The sequence below is a fragment of the Artemia sp. Qi Xiang Cuo genome, chromosome 10 (assembly GCF_049724085.1).
Source record: "Artemia sp. Qi Xiang Cuo chromosome 10, ASM4972408v1, whole genome shotgun sequence".
NCBI lineage: Eukaryota > Metazoa > Arthropoda > Branchiopoda > Anostraca > Artemiidae > Artemia > Artemia sp. Qi Xiang Cuo.
In genome coordinates this window covers 56671736-56692774 of record NC_142803.1, presented here as the reverse complement: position 1 = coordinate 56692774, position 21039 = coordinate 56671736, and the positions used below count along the sequence as shown (strand labels likewise).

At 37.0% G+C, this 21039-nt stretch overlaps 1 protein-coding gene across 1 annotated transcript in view; it reads right to left on the bottom strand.

Moving 5' to 3' along the window:
- The window catches only part of LOC148947924 (lipid scramblase CLPTM1L), a 74872-nt gene that overhangs the window by 34973 nt on the left and 18860 nt on the right, over positions 1-21039 (bottom strand). The window contains exons 3-5 of the mRNA XM_089095145.1: positions 9714-9909; positions 2736-2890; positions 799-942 (exon numbers count right to left, since the gene is read on the bottom strand). Coding sequence (XP_088951271.1) covers positions 799-942; positions 2736-2890; positions 9714-9909 — 495 coding nt within the window. The remainder of the gene's footprint in view (positions 1-798; positions 943-2735; positions 2891-9713; positions 9910-21039) is intronic.

The following is a 21039-nucleotide window of genomic DNA, read 5'->3' as shown; positions in this document are numbered from 1 at the left end:
AAATGATAGAAAAATGATCTTCTTTTAGTTTTCAAAATTGCCATAAAATTGCGCTCGTATGTTAGTATTTTTAAGATTAATATCCTCTATTCGGTTACCTATTTGTTAACGGTAATTTCTAGTGTACTATTTAACGTAATTATAGCCGTATCATGACAAAAATTTGGTTATATATTTTAATATACTCGTACTTCATAATATATATATATTGGTAAAATAACTTTTTATAACATTAAATAATTTACAAGTAAAATAATATTAATAATACATTTTATGATATATATTTTACTAAAAATTGTGTATATATTTTAGATATTTGTTACCAAAAAGTTCTTAGGCGAATAATGTTAATTTTTGGAAAGATTTCGGATTTTCCCTAATTTCTTTTAGGGAAAGGCGGCAAACTGGAAGCAACAACAAACATCACTAGAACAAAAAAAAAAAAAAAAAACAACAAACAAAATATTGGTGGCAATTACCATCACAGGTTATTCGTGGCTGTCTTTAAATAAGTCCAGAATGACTATTCCCTTTCAATATTTTTACATACCAATATAATATTTTATTATTATGCCGTCTGGCTAAATATGTGATACATAAAACCTGCAATTAATCCATAATAAAATAAAAACTGTCTAAATACATTTGGCAAAAAAAAAAATCGACTGAAAGATTCCGAATTTAAGAAGGTTTTTAGTGAAGCAAGAATAAATATAACAAAACAACAAAATAACAAATCAAAACAAGAATAACAGCAAAGAGAATAGATAACAAAAACAAGCTGAATAAATAACATACCTGAGCTTGCCAAAAGAGATGGGAGTATATGAAAAATGCAGATTCACTTCGTGTGTGGTTTTATCCACTTTCAACAGATCCTTGATTCTAAAGCTAAGAGAGTCTATATATACAGGCGGCACATAACGATGGTCTCGAGTTACCCTAAAAAAGAAGACCATATAAGATGAAAAAACAAAGAACGGGAGAGAGAATGGAGAGGGGGAGGGAGAGAAGGAGAAAAGAAACTTATTTCATTAAAGCGTCAGTAACAGGAAAAATGCAAAATTTCGTATGTGCTAAATCTTTGGCGTAAAGAGCGAGGTATTGACTAGGAGGCGAACCCAGATCATATACGTAATAATTTCTGTTCGTTTTAAGTTTTAATGTTGCTCCTTACTTTCAGTTGAAAAACTTGTTTTTTTATTTAATTTCAGATAGTTTTTTAAATAATGCTGGGAAAACCGGCGCCTCCTTCATAGCAATGCCCCTTCCCCCAAGAAAACTTCCTCCACGGAAACATCCTTCCTAGTAACGGAAAACGTTGGTGCGTTTGTTTGGTCGTACGTAACGTTTGGTCGTTGGTAAAGCATAGCATATATTAAATATGTAACCTAACCTCGGTACATCCCCCCTCCCCTAAACCCCAAAAACCAACAGTTTAAATATCGTAAACACAATCAAAACTACTCTTTGCATTCCATTTCAAGAGACCGCTATTGGAAATAACCAGTCTGGCGGGTTTCGTCTTTCATTAGTATATAGAAGTGACCATATAATGCACCAGTACCAAGTGTTCTTTGTAGATTCCACTTCATTATAGTAGCAACTCAGAATTTTGCTAACATCCCTGCTAGCATGAGGGGTGAGAGCTCAGACGACCTACTTAGACGAAAGCAATGAACACAGTTCTGACCACCAAGGGAGCAGGAAGCTTGTTTCTCGGGGGAAATAAAAACAAAAGGCAAAAAACGTATTTTAAGTTCCTATTTTTCATATGGATACGGAAGGAGGTCCCTTGGACCAGCCTCATGGAGCAGAGAAGACACATTTGACCTACCATTAAATAAGTTTTTACAATGAGAAAACAATTCTTACAAGAAATGGACTGACCATGTTTACACATCACGTTATGAGGGTGCTTTTTCATGATTAATATTTACAGATTTTACATAATGTAAGCCTTCATTGTGTATTGTGTGGGACTGAACACTAAGACTGAATACCAGATTCTATTCTATTTCATTATCATCCAAGGTAACACACTGCTTCTGGCACAGGCAATCCGCCAAGGGACTACAATTAGTTACAAACTAATTTCTTGTCTTCTTTTAATAAACCAAACCTCACGACAATATTGACTTTCTTTTAAAGTGTCAATACAGGGTGACCCACAAGGACCGATACCTAAATTACTTGCTTAATTCACCAGACGCTTTATTGCTCGTATACAATTATATATTTTTTTAAATGCATTAATGAGGGTGCTTTTGCTTGAGGAATGTTTACTGCATCATGTAAGCCTCCATTGTATATCGTGTGTGTCATACGAATCACATACGAAATTCTATGTTATTCCATTATCACACAAGGTAACATACTATGTTCGGCATAGGCTGTCCTAAGGGTCTACAATTATTTACAAACTACTTTCTTGTCTTCTTTTCATAGACAAATTCTCAGACAATACCGGCTTCATGACAAACATACAAATTCTAGACATGACTATGACTACAATTAGTAGTTAGCTACTTTATCACATTCTTTTAGCATAACAGATTTTTAAACAGCACTGCCTTTTCATTAAAGAGAAAAATGGTTACAGACACACAGACTTACACGCTATTTTCAACACTGGATGCTCTACAAGGACCAATCCCTCAATAAATGTTTAACTGACAGCTTTATTGCTCGTATGCTACAACACTTAATTTAAAACAAAAGAAAAATAAACTTACGTCAATAAGGGTGCAATTTCATGAGGAATGTTCTTTCTTGGTAAAGGAGAAGAATGCTGTAAAACATTCAATTGTATTTTCCTACGTAAATGCGTCACTGGTAGCGGGTTTTTCTCAAAAGGGATATTCCTCGGCTTTTCCTCTGTAGAAACGTTCTAAGAAAAAAAACAGAGAATTACATTTTTCTTCATTTTAAGCAACTTTCTTTTTAATGCATTGTTTTAAAAAATAAATAGGACTGTACAGCCTTATTTCTTTACGATTCTCGTTTTATCAGGACATATAGGATTAGGATTGATTACAATAGTACATATACAAAGAAAATAAAGCCTCTCAATCTTTTACACAGGCATGTTTATTGAAAAACAAAAACGACCCCCCCACCTATATAAAGTACAGGTGAAAGCTACATACAGCTACATTAAAAACTACATATAATGACTTTAAGAGAAATTGGATTAAATCCCGACTTTAATACCTTAATGAATTGAAATCGAGCTTGATCTGACACTATTGATTTATTCAGAAACTTTAAAAGATGAATATTAGCGTAAGCTTAGAGGAGCCTATTACTAATGTGGGGACCCGTAAGTGCTATTCCTGATTAATTTTAGATTAGCATTAGCCATTAATGTAAATAGTTTGTTGGAAGCAAGGCCGAGCACAAAAAAAAAAACGGAAAAGGAGGCCTCTTCCTTTTTTCGGAATCAACTGAAATCTAACCTAACCTGACCACATTGTTTTATTCAGTAGAGTTTATTAATAGCGTACGGATACTTTATCTGCTATTCCTGACCCAATTTCAGATTGGCAGTGACCATGAATGTAAGTAATTTGGTCGAAAAGAAGACTGAAAAGGTCAAAAACAATAAGGAGGAAGAGCGACCAAATCAAAAACGTCATTAAATGGTTATAAAAATGTCACTAAGATGGTCATTAAAACTATGTCAACTTATGTGTATCGAATTGCTTATCGCATGCTGACCAATGGTCTGTGTGGAGCAGGTTCTCCAGATTCTCTGCCTTCGGCCGGGAGTGCAATGCGTGGTTAAGGGCAAATCATCCAACGCTTCCCGTATTTTTTCTCCCAGATTTCTCCAGGTATCCATTGGGAGCTGAGTCGACTCTGGCTGAGCTTACGGAGTCACACAGCTGACAGCCGTTTCAAACAAATAACCGGCGACACGAGGACTCGAACCCGTGTCCATACAGACAAAGGATTTCAATTCCAGCGCGCGAACTGCTCGACTAAGACTGATAGGATGCGTATCAAATTAACATGTAAGAAAATCATTTTATTTTCGTTAGCCAAAATGATTTTTATCATGCTGTTTTTTATCAGCCTGGCTTTCAGCTTTTTCTACTATGGAAATAAAGTTGGGGCAATACCAAGGATCAAGTTAGTCTATTGACTAAGGTTATGTAGAGTCCGTTTGTTTACCTTCTGATATTTTTCATATCCAAAACTATAGTAAAAGGAACCCTTTTACTCATGCAAAAGATTTTGGTTTTATATCTTACTCAGGAGCAGTTACGTCCGCGAGAAGTATACCTCTGAATCGATCCCCCACTTCCCTCAAAAGATATCTAAAATTCTTCACAATTTCCTCATCTTTTCTTTTACTTTCTAAAAAATTAACAAATTTTTTGATTTTTTTTTAAGAACCCTCCCCCGAAGAAACTCCTGTGTCTGTGCACTGCTTAGCACTTAGCACTGCTCAATAGTGCTAAGTTCGGAAATGCACCTCCTAATCTTTTTTATCTGTATCTATTTATTCTTCGGCATAAAACAGTGACGTTCAAAAATAAGCAACGTTATAAGGAAAAAGTAAAATTGAAACCAAATATATAATTACTGTTATTGCTATATTCATTTCCGATTTCATAGATACTTTTTAAAAGAAAAAAAAACACAGAAAGAGAATCAGCCATGTAACAAAAAAAGTGTATAGTTTCTTCGGTTTCCTCAAGACTGTAACCAAAAAAGGTGTTATTCCATTTTTTTTTTTTTTCCCTATTATTTCCTATAGAAATCCTTGAAAAAACAAGAAACATTACAAGAAAAGAAAGAAATATTGGAACCGAATAAGTATTTGCTGTTAAAAAAGAAATACTAAATATTGCAGGTAAAAAAGAAATACTAAATTGGCCCTCTTGCCATTTTTAATTGAGCAGGTCTGACTTAGCAGAAATTTTTTTAAATGTAATGGATAAATCTACATATTAGAGGGACAGCTTAAAAATTTATTACGTCAACATCCCCCTTAACATTCTCTGAAAGTTTCAACTTAATAAACTTAGACTTTCCTGATATATTGCAGATGCGCCCTTGTGACATTTTGGATGCACAGAGTGCATTTTTTTTTATTCAGCATCTCCCTGATCTTCCCTGTAAGTCTCAATTAAACATCCTTAGCCATTCTTGATATGTGGTAGAAGTTTTGACATCCTGGATGCAAATTTTATCTTTTGTTTCAGTTCAAGAGTTCAATATCCAACTTAATACCCTCAGCCGTTCCTGGACAATGTAGACCCTTATAACAAACTGGATAAAAAGTGTCTTAGTTTAGTTTAACATCTCATTCAACATTCTCTGTGATTTTCAATTAAACACCCTTAGCCATTCCCCAGATATTGCACATAAACCCTTTTGGCAACCTGTATGCACATAGTGTCTATTGGTTCAGTTTAAAATCTCCTCAATATTCTCTGAAAGTTTCAACTAAATACACTTTGCCCTTCCTGGGATATTGCAGGTAGGCCTTTTTGACAACCTGGATGAATGGTGCATTTTGGTTTAGTTCAACATCCCACAGAACATTCATTTAAATTTGCAACTAAAGACCCTTTGCCATTCCTGAGACATTGCAGATACGCTCTTTTGACAAACATAAACCCTTTTGGCAACCTGTATGCACATAGTGTCTATTGGTTCAGTTTAAAATCCCCTCAATATTCTCTGAAAGTTTCAACTAAATACACTTTGCCCTTCCTGGGATATTGCAGGTAGGCCTTTTTGACAACCTGGATGAATGGTGCATTTTGGTTTAGTTCAACATCCCACAGAACATTCATTTAAATTTGCAACTAAAGACCCTTTGCCATTCCTGAGACATTGCAGATACGCTCTTTTGACAAACTGGATGATTTACTTCAACATCCCGCTGATCATCCCCGTAAAGTTACAACTAAACACCCTTAGCTATTCCTGAGATATTGCAGATCCGCCCTTTGAATATCCTGGATGAGCACAATGTATTATATTTTAGTTCAACATCTCCCTCAACATTCCCTGAAAATTTCAACTTACTGCGCTTAAACATTCCTGATATATTGCAGATACGCCCTTTTGACAACCTGCATGCATATAGCCTGTTTTGATTTAATCCAGTATCCCCAAGGCTGCCCTCAAATCACCTTTAACCCTAAAAAGGGGAAGTAGTCTCTCTTTTTCTCTTTCTACAAACCCAGAAGATTTTGACTCTTTTTTACCAGTGATAGTACACATCTTTTTAAATTTCTTACACTACTTTGCTCAAATTTACCCACTTATTGATGTTCAACATGAACCCTACATTTAAACAAGTTTCCAAATTTCTTAGGAGTTTAACAATCAAAGCACATGCGCAACTAAAACCTTTATATGGCCACAAGTATATTCTAAAAAATAAAGATTAATATCAAACCGTCGAAAACCAGGATGGATTTTTCAAAGACAAAACAACTGTATAAGAAAGGTGATAAGAATGAGTGTGGCAATTATCGAGGCATTATCTGGTCTCTGTAGGTAGCAAATTACTTAGAAATGTGATACTTTTTAGACTGAGAGATGCTGTAGACAAAGTTTTGAGAGAAGAACAGCACTGTTTTAGAAAAGGTAGAGAATGTGTCGACCAAGTTTTCACTCTTAGGTTAATAATTGAGAAATATCTGAGTTGTCAAACACCTTTGGCTCTCAGTTTTATAGATTATGAGTAAAATTTCGATTCTGTTGATAGAAGAGCTTTAGCGAAGGTCTTATCCTTGTATGGTATAAAAATTAAAAAAACGAGTTTTTTTAACTGAAAGTAAGGAGCGACATTAAAACTTAAAACAAACCGAAATTATTCCGTATATGAAAGGGGCTGTACCCTCCTCAACGCCACGCTCTTTAAGCTAAATTTTTTATTGTTTAAAAAATTAAGTTGTGTGACAGGGTTAAACTTTAGCGTAAAGAGTGAGGCGTTGAGGAGGGGACAGCCCCTTTTATATACAAAATGATTTCTGTTCGTTTTAAGTTTTGATGTCGCTCCTTACTTTCAGTTAAAAAAAACTTGTTTTTTTTATTTAATTTCTGAACGTTTTTGAATTAATGCAGCTTTGATTTTGGCTTACCGTACATGTATAATTAAAACGAAATTTGCATATTAGTTTTACTTTTTTTGGCTAAATGGCCTTTCTGGAAATTTTGTTCTGACGTAACTTACGAATAAACTTACGTAACGAACTTCAATATTCGTATGTTTTTATTACGTATATTAGGGAGTTTGACCCCTAGTCAATACCACGCTCTTTACGCTAAAGTTGGAATTTTGTTCGATCATAAGCCCCTGAATCCCAAAGACCGGTTAATTAGAATAGATAGCTCTTTTCAAAAGTACTAAAAAAAACTTTTGCGTAAAGGGTGAGGTATTGACTAGGGGGTTAACCCCCCCCCCCCATATACGTAATAATTTCTGCTCGTTTTCATTTTTAATGTTGCTCCTTACTTTCAGTTTAATTTTTTTTTTTTATATATGATTTCTGATCGCTTTTCAAATAATGATTGGAAATCCGGTTCCCCTTCATATAAATGTCCCTTCCCCCAAGGAAACATCCCCCATGGAAAGATCCTCCCATGTAACCCCTTCTCGGACCCCCCCCCTGAAAAAATCCCTCCTGAAACGTCGTTATACTTCCCATTAACCAATACTATATGTAAACAATGGGTAAAGTTCATAACTTGCAGCCCTTCCCCCGGGAACTGTGGTGGATTAACTCAACCTCAAAGAGATATTTATTAAATTTTCAACTATGCTGAATAAAATGGCTATCTCAAAACTTTGATTGGGTGACTTCGGGAAAAAAATGAGCCTGGGAAGGGGCCAAGTTGCTCTCCAATTTTTTTGGTCACTTAAAAAGGGCAGTAGAACTTTTAATTTCCGTTCGGATGAGCCTTCTCACAATATTCTAGGACTACCGCACGCATCCGTGATCTTTCTTCTGGCAAAAAACACAAAATTCCACATTTTCTCAGATAGGAGCTTGAAACTTCTATAGTAGGGTTCTCTGATACGAATCTGATGGTGTGGTTTTAAGTCAAGTTCTATGACTTTTAGGGGTTGTTTCTCTCTTTTTTCGAAAATAAGGCAAACGTTTTCAGGCGCGTATTTTTTAATTGGTAAGACTAAACTTAATGAAACTTATACATTTGAAATCATCATAAAAATCTGATTCTATTGATGTATCGATTGGTATCAAAATTCCGGTTTTAGAGTTTCGGTTACTATTTAGCCGGACCACTCCTTACTTACAGTTCGTTACCATGAACTGTTTGATACAAGAGAAATACATTAAAGTAATTAATGCTATGTACAAAAATAACACTGCTGTGGTTAAGGTAGTAAATGAGATTAGCAGCTGGTTTTGTATTAAATCCAGAGTTAAGCAGGGTTGTGTTCTATACCCCTTTATATGGATCATGTTGATGGGCTTTGTCTTAAGGAGCATAGGAAAGGCAATGGGGGACCACGGAATCAAATGGGGAGGAAAAACTCTCCTAGACTTAGATTATGCTGGTGACATAAGCATCCTAGATAAAACTATGAACAAAACGAATGAACTTTTAGAAGTTTTGCGAGTTTATAGTACTAGAACAGGTTTGAAAATTAATATTAAGAAGGCTAAGTCCCTAAGGCTAGGAATAAGTGAAGATAAAAAGGTGACGTTGGGTAACGAAAAGATTAATCAGGTGGGCAGCTTCACTTACTTTGGTAGTACTATTAGTAAAGATGGTGGGAGCAATGAAGATGTTAAAAGTAGAATTGCCAAGGTTCTGGGTGTTTTTTTCACAGTTAAAAAAAAGCTTGGAAGAATATTAAGATAAGTCTGCAAACTAAGACTAGAATATTGGAAGCTACAGTTATGACAGTGGTCAATAATCGCTCTGAAGCATGGGCGCTCCGAAAAGCGGATGAAGATTTGCTAGATGTTTTCCAGAGAAATTGCCTACGGATTGTTGTGGGTACCCGGCTTACTGACCGTATTTCAAACAGCAGGCTGTTCAATCCCGCTCTCTAGGGTTATAACGAGAGAAAAGTTGATATGGCTAGGGCATGTTCTGTGGAGGCAGGATGACAGACTGCCGAAGATTGTCCTTTTCGGACAACCGTCTAGGGCTAGACGGAAGGCAGGTCGTCCTCGTTTGGGGGTGGGAGGATGTCGTAAAGGAAGATTTAAAGGAAATGGGAACTTCCTGGGAGGCTGTAAAGAGGGAGGCTTTGAATAGATTGGGATGGAGGAGGAGCGTGCGTAGCTGTGTTGGCCTCAGGCGGCCTGGTGCTGCGGTGAGTTGTTAGTAGCAGTAGTAGTAGTAAGTTCATATTCTTTATGTTTAGTGTATGATATTTTACCTGGAATTTCTTTCACCTCAAATTCCTGAAAATACAACAAATCAAGCAAATAAAAAATAATGAAGAAATATATTATTTAGGGCTATGTCTGGGACCATTAGGGGAAGAAGTAGACTTTGACACTCTTTCCATTATTCGGAAAATGTCAATTCAGGAATTTAATAGTACGCCTACGCTACTTAGGCTAGACCAGGCTAAACTTTAAAAGGATATTTAGTTTATATTCTTGATGTTTAGTGTTCTGCTTTAGTGTCTGTTTTTTTTTACCTACAGATAGCTTGAACAAATTCTATTGATATAAAAATCTTTTTGTTTTGATAAAACTTACTTTTTCCCCAAGTAGACTAAACGTATCCGCATCAGGCACTTGATACACAGTAAGAGGTGCGGCTGCATGTGACAAATACTCTTGCTGCAAAAAATCTCTCCAGTTTGAAAATTTCTGATTCCTCGGTGAAAAAAACACATGAAGATACATTGTTCCATTCCTTTTCAACTGTCTTGGTACACTGAAATTTACATACCTAAAAGAAGAAAAATAACATTTGCTTCAATGCTTAATAGGGGCCCCATTCACGAAAATATAGGGGGAAGGGGCAAGGACTTTAAAAAAAAATGTTAGAAAGATACGAAAAAGACATTTTTCCTAATTTAATCCAAATCATTTTTTGATTCTTTTTTTGTTTTTTAAAAGAAATTACTAAAAAAAAGGTATGTTTTTTGTTTTTAATCTACCCCCTTCTCCGATTACAACCTATTGGAATGTAAATGGTGCTGCACCACTTATTGTAGTGGAATGCCCAGCGGCTACCACTACCGTAATATAGATATAGGATAAGATAATACCCTATTAAGGTATACCCTGATCCAGGGTATGGTAACGTGATCGAACGGTCAAACAGGCCAAGGGTGCAACAACCTGGGTCACCACTAATATCTCTAGATAGTATAGGATAACTTCCTAAACCAAGCCAGTTCGATCTCAGCCTCTCTCTAGGCTTCAGACCCTACCTAGGCTAACCAAAACGTCAAGGGTATAAAATAAAGAAAGCTTACTATATCCACTTCAAACTCAACATAAGAACTAAAACTCAAAACTCTTACAATTAATAAGTACAGTTTGAGATGCGCTTTTGCACGCTATGCTCTGGACCTCTGCTTGAATGGTTGAGTTCAAATTAAAATTACTCAGCATCCTTTGAAGATGTATGAGTCATCGCCGTCTACACTTTTCGGTTTGAATTAATTAACGAATTCTTTTAAGACGTCTCGTACTAACAGCTGGGCTCAAGTTTTAAACATTACAATTGAAGATAAAATAAGTTAAATTTACAAAAAGGGGATTTTTCTGATAAAAAGGCCAAAGGTCCCAACACAACCCCTGTTACTCAACTATCTACTCACAGTAATGACCCTACTTGAATAAGAGCCTAGTCTCCCAGCCAAGACTAAGGACTTCCGAAAGTATGTGCCTTGAAGCATGCCATTTCCTAAAAATGGTTGGAGAGATGTATTCCTGCCATTTGGTTCCTCCCCAAGAAGTTTTTTGGTTCATTTCCCCCATTATATGCTTAGATTGTGTGACGGTGTCTGTGGAAAAGAGACTATTTAATGGAATATCAACCATGAGGGGAACAAGAGGGGACCAATAGCAAAGAGGGGAGAAGTCATCTCCCTAAAAACAATGGCCTCAGAACGTTCTTTTATGCTTTAGTCCCTTGTATAGGAGAAACTGCTTAACTATTTATTTTCTATGTTTCATCGTGGAGCCAATGGTCATATGGAGCTATTTAAAGGGAAGAGGGGTAGAGGTTGCAAGAAAGATTTAAAGGAAATTGAAACTTCTTGGGAGGGGGTAGAGAGAAAAGTTTTGAATATATTTCGATGGAGGAGGAGCGTTCGCAGTTGTATTGGTCTTAGGCGGCAGTGAGTTGTGAGTAGTCGTGGAAATTTCACTATTTTACACAATGTACTTATTTTATATTTTTACTGGTATTTTACTACTATTTTACAACACTTTATGCTTTCTCTAATTTAGAAAGTTCCAAAACCACCCTTATAGTTACTAGGGACTGGTTTGTCCCCGTGAAAAGATTTTATGGAGACAATTCATTCAACGTCTATTGGCAATCTGGTCCAGTCAAACCTTCGCGTTGTTTCATGGATTAAGGAAGAATATTTTAAGTTTTAATTTTAGTGTTTATGTCCACCGCCAAAATACTGGTTTGTCCGTTAGTCGAATAGAACAGGGTGAAGCTTGTTGATCAAAGGGACTCTCTAGATTGCATTGCTTAATGACTTCACTCAAATTGTCATTTTCACATGATTTCCGCAGCAGGGTGAGAATATAATAGGAATGAGGCAATTTCTACAACTACAATTGAAAACCTTTAAAATGAGTTTAAAAATGGATTGCTTGCTCCTTTAACATTAGACGGAGATCACGGTTATCCGCTATGAATGGGTCCTATTAATCCATGAACACAAAATACCTCGTTTGGAGTGTGAGTTGGGCAGGGAGAATCAGATTCCTCGGGTTTAGAAAAAATCAGTAAACTAACAAATTTGAAAAAAATAGCGGGAAGAGTTTGAAAATGACCATATTCAACAAGGATAAATAGGCATTGTTGACAAAAGATGGGAAACGATAATGATAATATTGCATGGCTAAGCAGTCAAAGCGAACCTTCTGTGCAGTCTTATGTCTGCAGAGCAGTGAGTCAGATTTTTGTACTATGCTGAAACTCGGTGAATTTGTCATGGCAGTTGTTTTGCTTGCAAGCGGTAGCAGCAGCAGAGAGGTGTTCCAGCTCCTTTGCCAATATTGACAAAGTTGCAAAGCTAGTCTATGTTTCCCATAGCCTCAGGCTTCTTGAACCAAAAAAAACAAAGATTAATTGCAGAAACCAGGAGTCAGATCAAAATTATCAGATCAGTCAGGTCAGAAAGAGAGGAGCTGCAGTTGCTAGCAGATGCTGCTCAAGATATACAGTTGCTAGCAGATGCTGCTCAAGATATTCCTAATAAATTTAAAACTAACTGGTTTTTCTGCACTTATAATTCAGTACTGAACTCATCCAATCAAAGATGGGGAGAATAATCTTTTGGTGGACCCTGTGAAAATTTCCGAGGTGTTTTGTGAATATTTTTCAAATATTGGGTCAAACCTATCATCGAATATTCAGCCACCAGAGGACACAAATTTTGAGAGGTTTATACCAGCAGGAATTGATGTTTCACTTTATTTAAGGCCGACGAATTACACAGAGGTGGATAATACTGTTCGTAGTATGAAGTCAAGTTCAGCTGGAGGGGATAAGTTAAATTTAAAGGCAATAAAATACATTCTACCAGCAATTTTCGAAGATTTTGTGGGATTGATTCTTTAATACAGCAGTTGTGATTGCATTATTTAAGGCAGGCGAGAGGACTAGTGTGTCAAATTTTAGACCCATTTCAGTTTTTCCCCTCATAAGTCCTATAATTCTCTTGAGAAATTTAATATGTTACACCCTAATCAGTTTGGCTTTAGAAAAGAAATAAATACGGAACAGGCAATAGCATATTTAACTAGTTGTACAAATCAAGCTCTTGATAAAGGTTACCGAGTTCTAACAATTTTTTCAGACATCATTAAACCTTTCAATACAGTGGATCATTCTATACTTGTTGAAAAGTTAAGAAGGTAGGGATATAATGGAAGATTTCTCAATTTGATAATTAGTGTCCTTTCTTATCGTTTGCAAAGAAAAAAATATCTGCCTCAATTTCTCAACCATTGCTAATTATATGCGGTGTACCCCAAGGGTCTATTTTAGACCCTTTATAATTTTTTATTTATTTTAATGATCTTTCTTCTTCTCTTCGGCCATTTGTGAATAAGGTTTCAGAATTTACCAATAAAGAGACTAATGTTTCTCTCCTGATGTTTGCTGATGATACAGCTCCAATTGTGCGTGCGAAAAGGATTGAATTGTTGGTTATTGCATTGTCTAACATTATTCAAAAGACATCTATCTGAATGAGGTGAAATAAGATTGCTATTAATTATAATAAGTTAAATTTTGTAGTTTTTGGACAGTCTGGTAATTGTTATCCATGGATGTCTTCAGTTGAAGCTGGGGGTATTGCAATATGGAGGACTTCAAGTGTTCAATACCAGACTGTTGGTATTATTGTTGATGGATCACTCTCGTTTAAAGATCATATTGTGAAAGTTTCAAATATATTAGCAAAAAATGTTGACATAATTCGTAAACTTAAACATTGTTTTTTTTTTTAACGATAAAAGATTTTATTATCAAACGCATTACACGGTCATGCCAACCAGCGGCAGTTCTTGTCACCATAAAATACAAAGCATAAAAAATATGAAAATCGCAGCCATAGCCACCGTCATACAAATTATACGTTGATTCAAAATATCACAGAGTCAAACTAAAACTTAAGACATTGAAACATCCAACTATTAAAGAAAAAAAAACTTTAAAGAACAAAACGAATAAAAAGAATAATGAACTAAAGCAAACAAATATGTACAATTATTGACGAATGAGTCCAGCACTAAAAATCTTGACGAATGAGGGAACAAAACAACTTGCGTAACGCATACGCCGTTCTGGTACCGGCTGAATTTTTGGTACCGGTGAGCCACTTGTCACGGGAGCCGTTGGCGCGAAGGGAGATGCTCGGAGGGAGGATTTCACGAAGCCGCAGATTTACCAAAATACCGACAACACATTCAAAACACAATTTGTCACGGCGTGTCGAAAGAGTTGTAATAGAAATTTGTTTTAAAAGAGAGCAATAAGGGACTTTGGGGGATTCAGACCCTAGCAGAAGAGCTCGGTATTGGATACTTTCCAGGCGGTCCTTCTGATCCGAAGTCAGGTCGTAATGCCAAACGGGACAAGCATTTTCTACCAGCGGTCTGACAAATATAAGAAAAATACGCAATAGGTGGGGGGCTGGGACGCCATGATGAGCAAGGAGTTTTAAAGAAAGGATACCCAGGTTTGCCCATTTGATCATCTCCTGTGTTTGTTTTTCCCATTTCAGGTCATGTGTGAGATATATTCCTAAGAGTTTGATACTCATGATGCTGCACCCTCAAACAATCTGTAAAACAAGGAATCAGTTGTCCCTCATAGAAGAAAAAGTTAGTACGAGCGATTTTTTACGATTGAAGATCATTTTGCCCTCCTCAGCTTGGCGTGATAAACTCGCCATCATTCTGTCTGCCTCGCTTGAAACACTCTTTTCACCTAGATCTAGTACGGATAGATCATCAACAAACTTAAAGCAATCCGACTCATCATTTGCCAACTCATTTACAATAACCGAAAAAAGTAGAAGGCCTAAAATTGTTCCCTGGAGAACTCCACAGTAGATTGGCTGGGGATCAGAACAGGCAGATTTATACTTAGTTTTTTTACTTCTACCTGAAAGAAAATTGGCAACTATTCTTACCAAATATGCATCAATATTAAAATTTGTCAATAGCTTGCGAACATGCTTTCTTTAGGTCAGTTGCGATGAGGTTGACCCAACGTTTCGGATCATCTAGAGGCTTTAAAACCGTATCAAGCAAACTAACAAAGTAATGGCTTGTCCAACTTTGGGAATATTACCAAATTGTTGTGGGTCAATTTTATGCAGAATAAAAGGTTTTAGCCACTCAGCGATGAAACTTTCATAGATCTTGATAAAAATATGTGTCATCGTAATAGGCCACACCAGTAAAATCACAGGGGGCTCCTTTTTTGGGGATAGGGGTTATGAATCCCTTTTTCCAATTTTGCGGATACTGGCCTGACATTGCAATCTCGTTGAATATTAAATTTAGCGGAGCAGTCAAAAATTCAGGAAAAGCCTTAATGAGGTCAACAGGAATATCGAGTGGTGTAATAATAGTCATCTTCAGTTTCATCAATTTGAGGCGAACTTGGGATTCTGTGATGATTGGGAAATCGATAAAATCTGGAGTTGGACACGGAAGATGCTCCGAGTTTAGTGGTGGAAGTAACTGAACAATCGCTGCCAGGTGAGTGTTTAGGCGATCTGCAGTTTCTTTGCCCAGCTTATCATAGCCAAAATCCAGTCCAGTTTGCGTTTTACCAGCCATATTCTTTATCCTTGTATACCACTGTCCGGGCTTATAATCCAATAAATGAGAAAATTTCTTATGGAAGTACAATACCACTACCTGGCAGGTCATTCCTCTGATTTTATTCTTCAGGGTAGTCGCTTCTTTGTGTCTTTTCCTGAAAAGTTGTCTCATATCGCTTTTAGTGCTTTGATTTCGTTTGTAACGTATGGACGATCTGCTGAAAAACGTTTGTTAACTTTTTCAGGAAAATAGAAATGGTACCGAGAAGTTTTTCTTGAAAAGTAGCGGTCATTTCATCAGCATTAACTGTAGAAATTATACTGTCCCATTTTTCAGTCGTGAGCCGATTGCACAAACCAAACAATCCACTGTTTGTGATTGGCCGACTTGTAGGTGTTTTTGTGGTGTACGTGACCCAAACTTTGCTTGTAGGGTGTAGCTCAAGGGTAAAGTGGTAGCTTCCTCCTATTGGGGGTCTTGGGGGGAGTTTCCTATAGAACTGGGACATGTTAGTATCTATGCGGTCCAGAGCCGTATCACCTTTTGTTGGTGGACAATTAACAAACTGTTTTAGATCTAATCCTGCGTCCAAGGACTAAAGTCGTAGTTCGTTGGCGTCACCAAGCAGGAACATAGCACCGTGGGGTATTTACCCGGTACGTAGGCGGCACTTAATTGATATTTTTCCCGGAAATCTTTTTGAGAACTGGCATCTTGTTCTGGCGAATAATAAAAAACACAAACAGGAATACCATTGTAATGGGAGGGCAGGCGTTTGGGCTTTGCAAATACCCAAAGAATCTCATCTTAATCATCAATCACAGGTACGTCTATTTGAAAAGCAGAAATTTTTTGTTACTATAAATTGCAAGACCTACTCCTTTCTTCTAAGCCAAGCCAATTTTCCGAAGGAAATAATCCGTATGTTGTATTTTAGTTTAATCCACCCCTATATTTTGTATTGTAGTTGAATATGGTTGGAAACTTTCTCCTCAATCCTTCGTCCAGTCCCGAGTTTTGCAAAATATTGTTATTAGAATAATTACTATTTTAAACCCTTCCGAATCATGTCGAGAGGCCTATGTTAAAATGAAAATACTCCCAGCGGCTGTTCTCCGCGACTTTTATACTGGTACTTTTATGTATAATTACATCAGACGTAAGTCCGCTTCTTTTCTAAGTGTGTTCACGCAAGTTAATGAAGTTTATTCCCATGGCACAAGGTCAATAAACAACAGTTGCGTTAATAATTTGGTTACGGCTAGGTCAGGGTTTTCTCTTATTTTTAGGGGGATAAGCTATGGAATTCGTGAAATGAGAATATTAAAAATAGTAATTTAAGTAAATTTCAAAGACTGTTGAAGAATGAATTGTTTTCTAAATATGATTTTAATGATTAATGTAATAGGATGCACAGTCGATAGATTAAATTCGTATTAAATCATTAAAGGTAGTGTTTTGTTTTTAATGAAGCATGTTAAGGAAGGAGTTGAGTGTGGAGTGTTAAACTAGTGGTAGCAGGGTATATGATGTTGCAGTTGTGTTTGTTTTTACACCCCTTCTGAGGTTTATGCTAAGTTGTTTTTTTTTATTATTTGTTTGGTTATCCCTCCTCCATATCATGCTGTGGCATTTGGAGGGGATGTGTTTATACCAAGTTTTTTTGTCAATAACTGCTATTAAATAAATAGATAAATTGTAAAAATATGCCCTTTCAATCACAGGCAGCGCTGCCTAAGTAAAGAACGATGTTGGCACAATGTATTATTTTTTTTCTAGACCAGGGCACTTTGTATCGAAAAAGTTATCGTAGAAACTTCGAAAAGGGCTCATTCTATTCAAAAATGGAGTGGATTTTGCCCCTTTTAACAGTCAAAAGTGGTTGGACGTACCTAAAACACCTTCCACGCACACCAATTCCCCAAACACGTCCAATGAAAATACAACTATAAACATTTGTTCAACGTAGTTGATTTCCAAATACAAATTATGATTTTGAGGAGGACACTCCCCCCACAATCCTCAGGGCAAGGGTTGTAATTTATCACCTGGGGGCATGAAAGGTTTTTTTTTATAGAAAGCGTTGTCGTAGAAACTTCAAAAAGAGCTCATTCCATTGGAAATTGAAATGGCTAGTTCGCTTTTTAATAGTCGAAAGTAATTGGAGGGCAACTAACCCACCTCTCATGCCCATTTCCCCAAACACATACAATAAAAATTTTGAGATAGTCATTTTTTCAACGCAGTTGCAAGTTCTGGAAATTTAGTCTTTAAGGGTGACCCCCCCCCCAGCCCACAGGGCAAGGGTTGTGAGTTGTGCCCTGGGGGCATAAAAGGTTTTATAGAAAGAGTTGTCGTAGAAAATTCAAAAAGGGCTCATTCGATTGGAAATTGAAAGGGCTAGTGCCCTTTTTAATAGTTGAAAGTAATTGATGGAAATTGAAAGGGCTAGTGCCCTTTTTAATAGTCGAAACTGAATGGAGAGCAACTAACCCCCCTCTAACGTCCGCCATTTCCCCAATGAAAATCTTGAGATAGCCGTTTTGTTCAACGTAGTTGAAAATTCTGAAAATTATGTATTTGAGGATGACAGAGCCCCCAGGGCAAAGGTAGTAAGTTATGCCCTGGGGACATATAAGGTTTTTATAGATAACATTGTCGTAGAAACTTCAAAAAGGGCTCATTTAATTGGAAATTGAGAGGGCTAGTGCTTATTTCAATAGTCGAAAGTGATTGGAAGGTAACTAACCCCCCTCTCACGCCTACCGTTTCTTCAAACACATCCAATCAAAATTTTCAGATAGCCATTTTCTTTAGCGTAGTTGTAAGTTCTGGAAATTAGGTCTTTAAGGATGACACTCCCCCCAGAGTCCTCAGGGCTAAGGTTATAGGTTATACCCTGGGGGCATATAAGGTTTTTATTGAAATCTTTGTCGTAGAAACATGAAAAGGGGCTCATTCGATTGGAAATTCAAAGGGCTAGTGTCAATTTTAATAGTAGAAAGTGATTGGAGGGCAACTAAACCCCCTCTCACGGTCATTTTAGGCATGCTTATTTTTTTAATATAATTTAAATAAAACACGTTCCAGTTAGCATAACTAAAATAAAGCATTCCAGTGTTGGAACCTTTTTAATATTCGAAAGTGATTGGAAGGCAACTAACGCCCCTGTCACGCCCACCATTTCACCAAACACATCCAATCATAATTTTGAGATGTATATTTTGTTCAACGTAGTTGAAAGTTTTGGAAATTAGGTCTTTACCAGCGTCGTCGTAAAAACTTTAAAAAGGACTCATTCAATTGTGAATTGAGAGGGCTAGTGCCCTTATTAATAGACAAAAGTGATCGGAGGGCGAATGCTTCCCCCCCCCACACGCCCATTATTTTCACGAATAGTTTCGATCATCATGTTGGCATATCAAGGTTTCTGAGCATAGTTGAAGGGTTTGGAACTTAGAGTTTTGAGTATGACAATCCCCTCACAGCCCTTAGGGCTAAGGTTGTAAGTTATGCCCTGGAGGCATTTAATGTTTTTATAGGAAGTGTTGTCGTTGAAACTTCAAAGACGGCTCTTTCGATTGGAAATTGAAAGGGCTATTGCCCTTTTTAATAGTCGAAAGTAATCGGAGGGATAATCGCCTCCCCCCCCTACCCCACGCCCATCATTTCCCCAAACATTTCCGAGCAACATTTTGATATGACTCTGTTGTTCGACGTAGTTGAAAGGTCTTGAAATTCTGTCTTTAAGGATGATAATCCTCCCCCATTGCCCTCAGGACGAGGATTGTAAGTTGTGCCGTTGGGGCATATAAGGTTTTTATAGAAAGTTTTGTCGTAGCTCTTTCAAAAAGGATTCATTTGATTGGAAATTGAGAGACTATCGCTTTTTTTTTAGTCGAAAGTGATCAGGGAGCAAATTTTGATAAAGCCATTTTGTTCATCCCATCAGAATGGTCTGAAAATTATGCCTTTGAGGATAACAACCCCCCCAGCCCTGAGGGCAAGGGTTGTAAGTTATGCCCTGGGGACTTAGGGTTTTTATGGAAAGTGTGGTCATATAAACTTCGGAGGGGGTTCATTGGATTGGTAATCAGACGCTTTAGTGCTCTTTTTAAGAGTCAAAGTGATCAGAGGGCAGCTACCCCCTTCACCCTACACACACGTCGTATTGTCCCGAAATGCGTCTAATAGAAATTTTGAGATGGCCATATTATTCAAAATAGTCTAAATATCATATAACAAGGCTTCTGGGGTCGAAACAAATCCCAGAGATTAGGGGCAAGGGTTGTAAGTTATGCCCAGAGAGTATTTAAGGTTCTTATGGACAGGACCGTAGTATCGACGTAAAAAAACAGGCATTTTGGAGAATGGTCCCAAATATATTACGAGAAAAAGAGACCAGAACAATAATTCGAAGTAAAGTAAAAGAATTACTAGGAGTTTACGCTGAAGAAACAGACGTATGCCAGTTGTGGATTAGTTTCAAAGCAAAAACAGGTCATTTCATTAGAAGTCTTGAAAAGCAACAGAGAAGAGAGAAAGAAGCTCACAAACGCCACCTATATAGGACGTTAACTGACCTAAAGGAGGAAATAGATTTAGGGCAAAGCATCTGGCAAGAGTATTACGAAATAGAACAGCAAATAAGACAAATTGAAGAAAAAGTGTTCGAAATCTTCAAGATAAGAAATAGATTACAAGGGGTGGAAGGATCAAGACTAATAACGGTTTCAGAAAAAGCTAAAGTGCAAGCAAAGAGAGACGAAAACTATATTAGAAAATTAACAGCCGAAAATGGTGGAACCACCTCTGATCAAACAAGAATATTAAATGAAACCGCCTCCTTTTACAGGGTGTTGAATAAAAAACCTCCAGTAGGAAACACAACAGAGAACTGCTTCTGTGATTTCCAGTCCAGATTCCAGGTTACAGAAGAAGAAAATGCACAAATAGGGGAAGAAATTACGAGACATAGTGATAAAAAGTGATATCAAGTAGAAAAAGTGATATCCGGGTTAAAAAATGGAGTATCGGCAGGAATGGACGGGCTAAGCTATGATTTTTATAAGTTAACATGGAGCAAAATCGAGGAATTCAAAATGGAAGAGCCCAATGAAATTGGACAAGTGGAAGCCCTGAAATTGTACTGTCAATTATATCACTGTTACACAAGGGTGGATCTAGAGAAGACCACCGAAACTTGCGATCAATCTCCTTAATAAACTGCGACTATAGAACATGTACCAAAGTATGATTTAAGCGACTAGAGAAAAGCGCAGGGAAAATAGTGGGAGATTACCAGAACGGTGGAATAAAAAGCAAGAAAGTCCAACATGTCCTGACAGTTCTCAGAGACCTTTGCCTTCGGCGACATAAAAAAACGATGGAAAAAGTGTTAGGTCGGAGCCTATTAGCCCTAGTTAGCGCTGACATAGTGAAGGCGTATGATTCAGTAATACGAGAGATTTTGTGGTTATTAATGCGACTAAAGATGAATTTCGGAAAGAATGTCCTAGATAAATTGGAAAGAATATATTCTGCA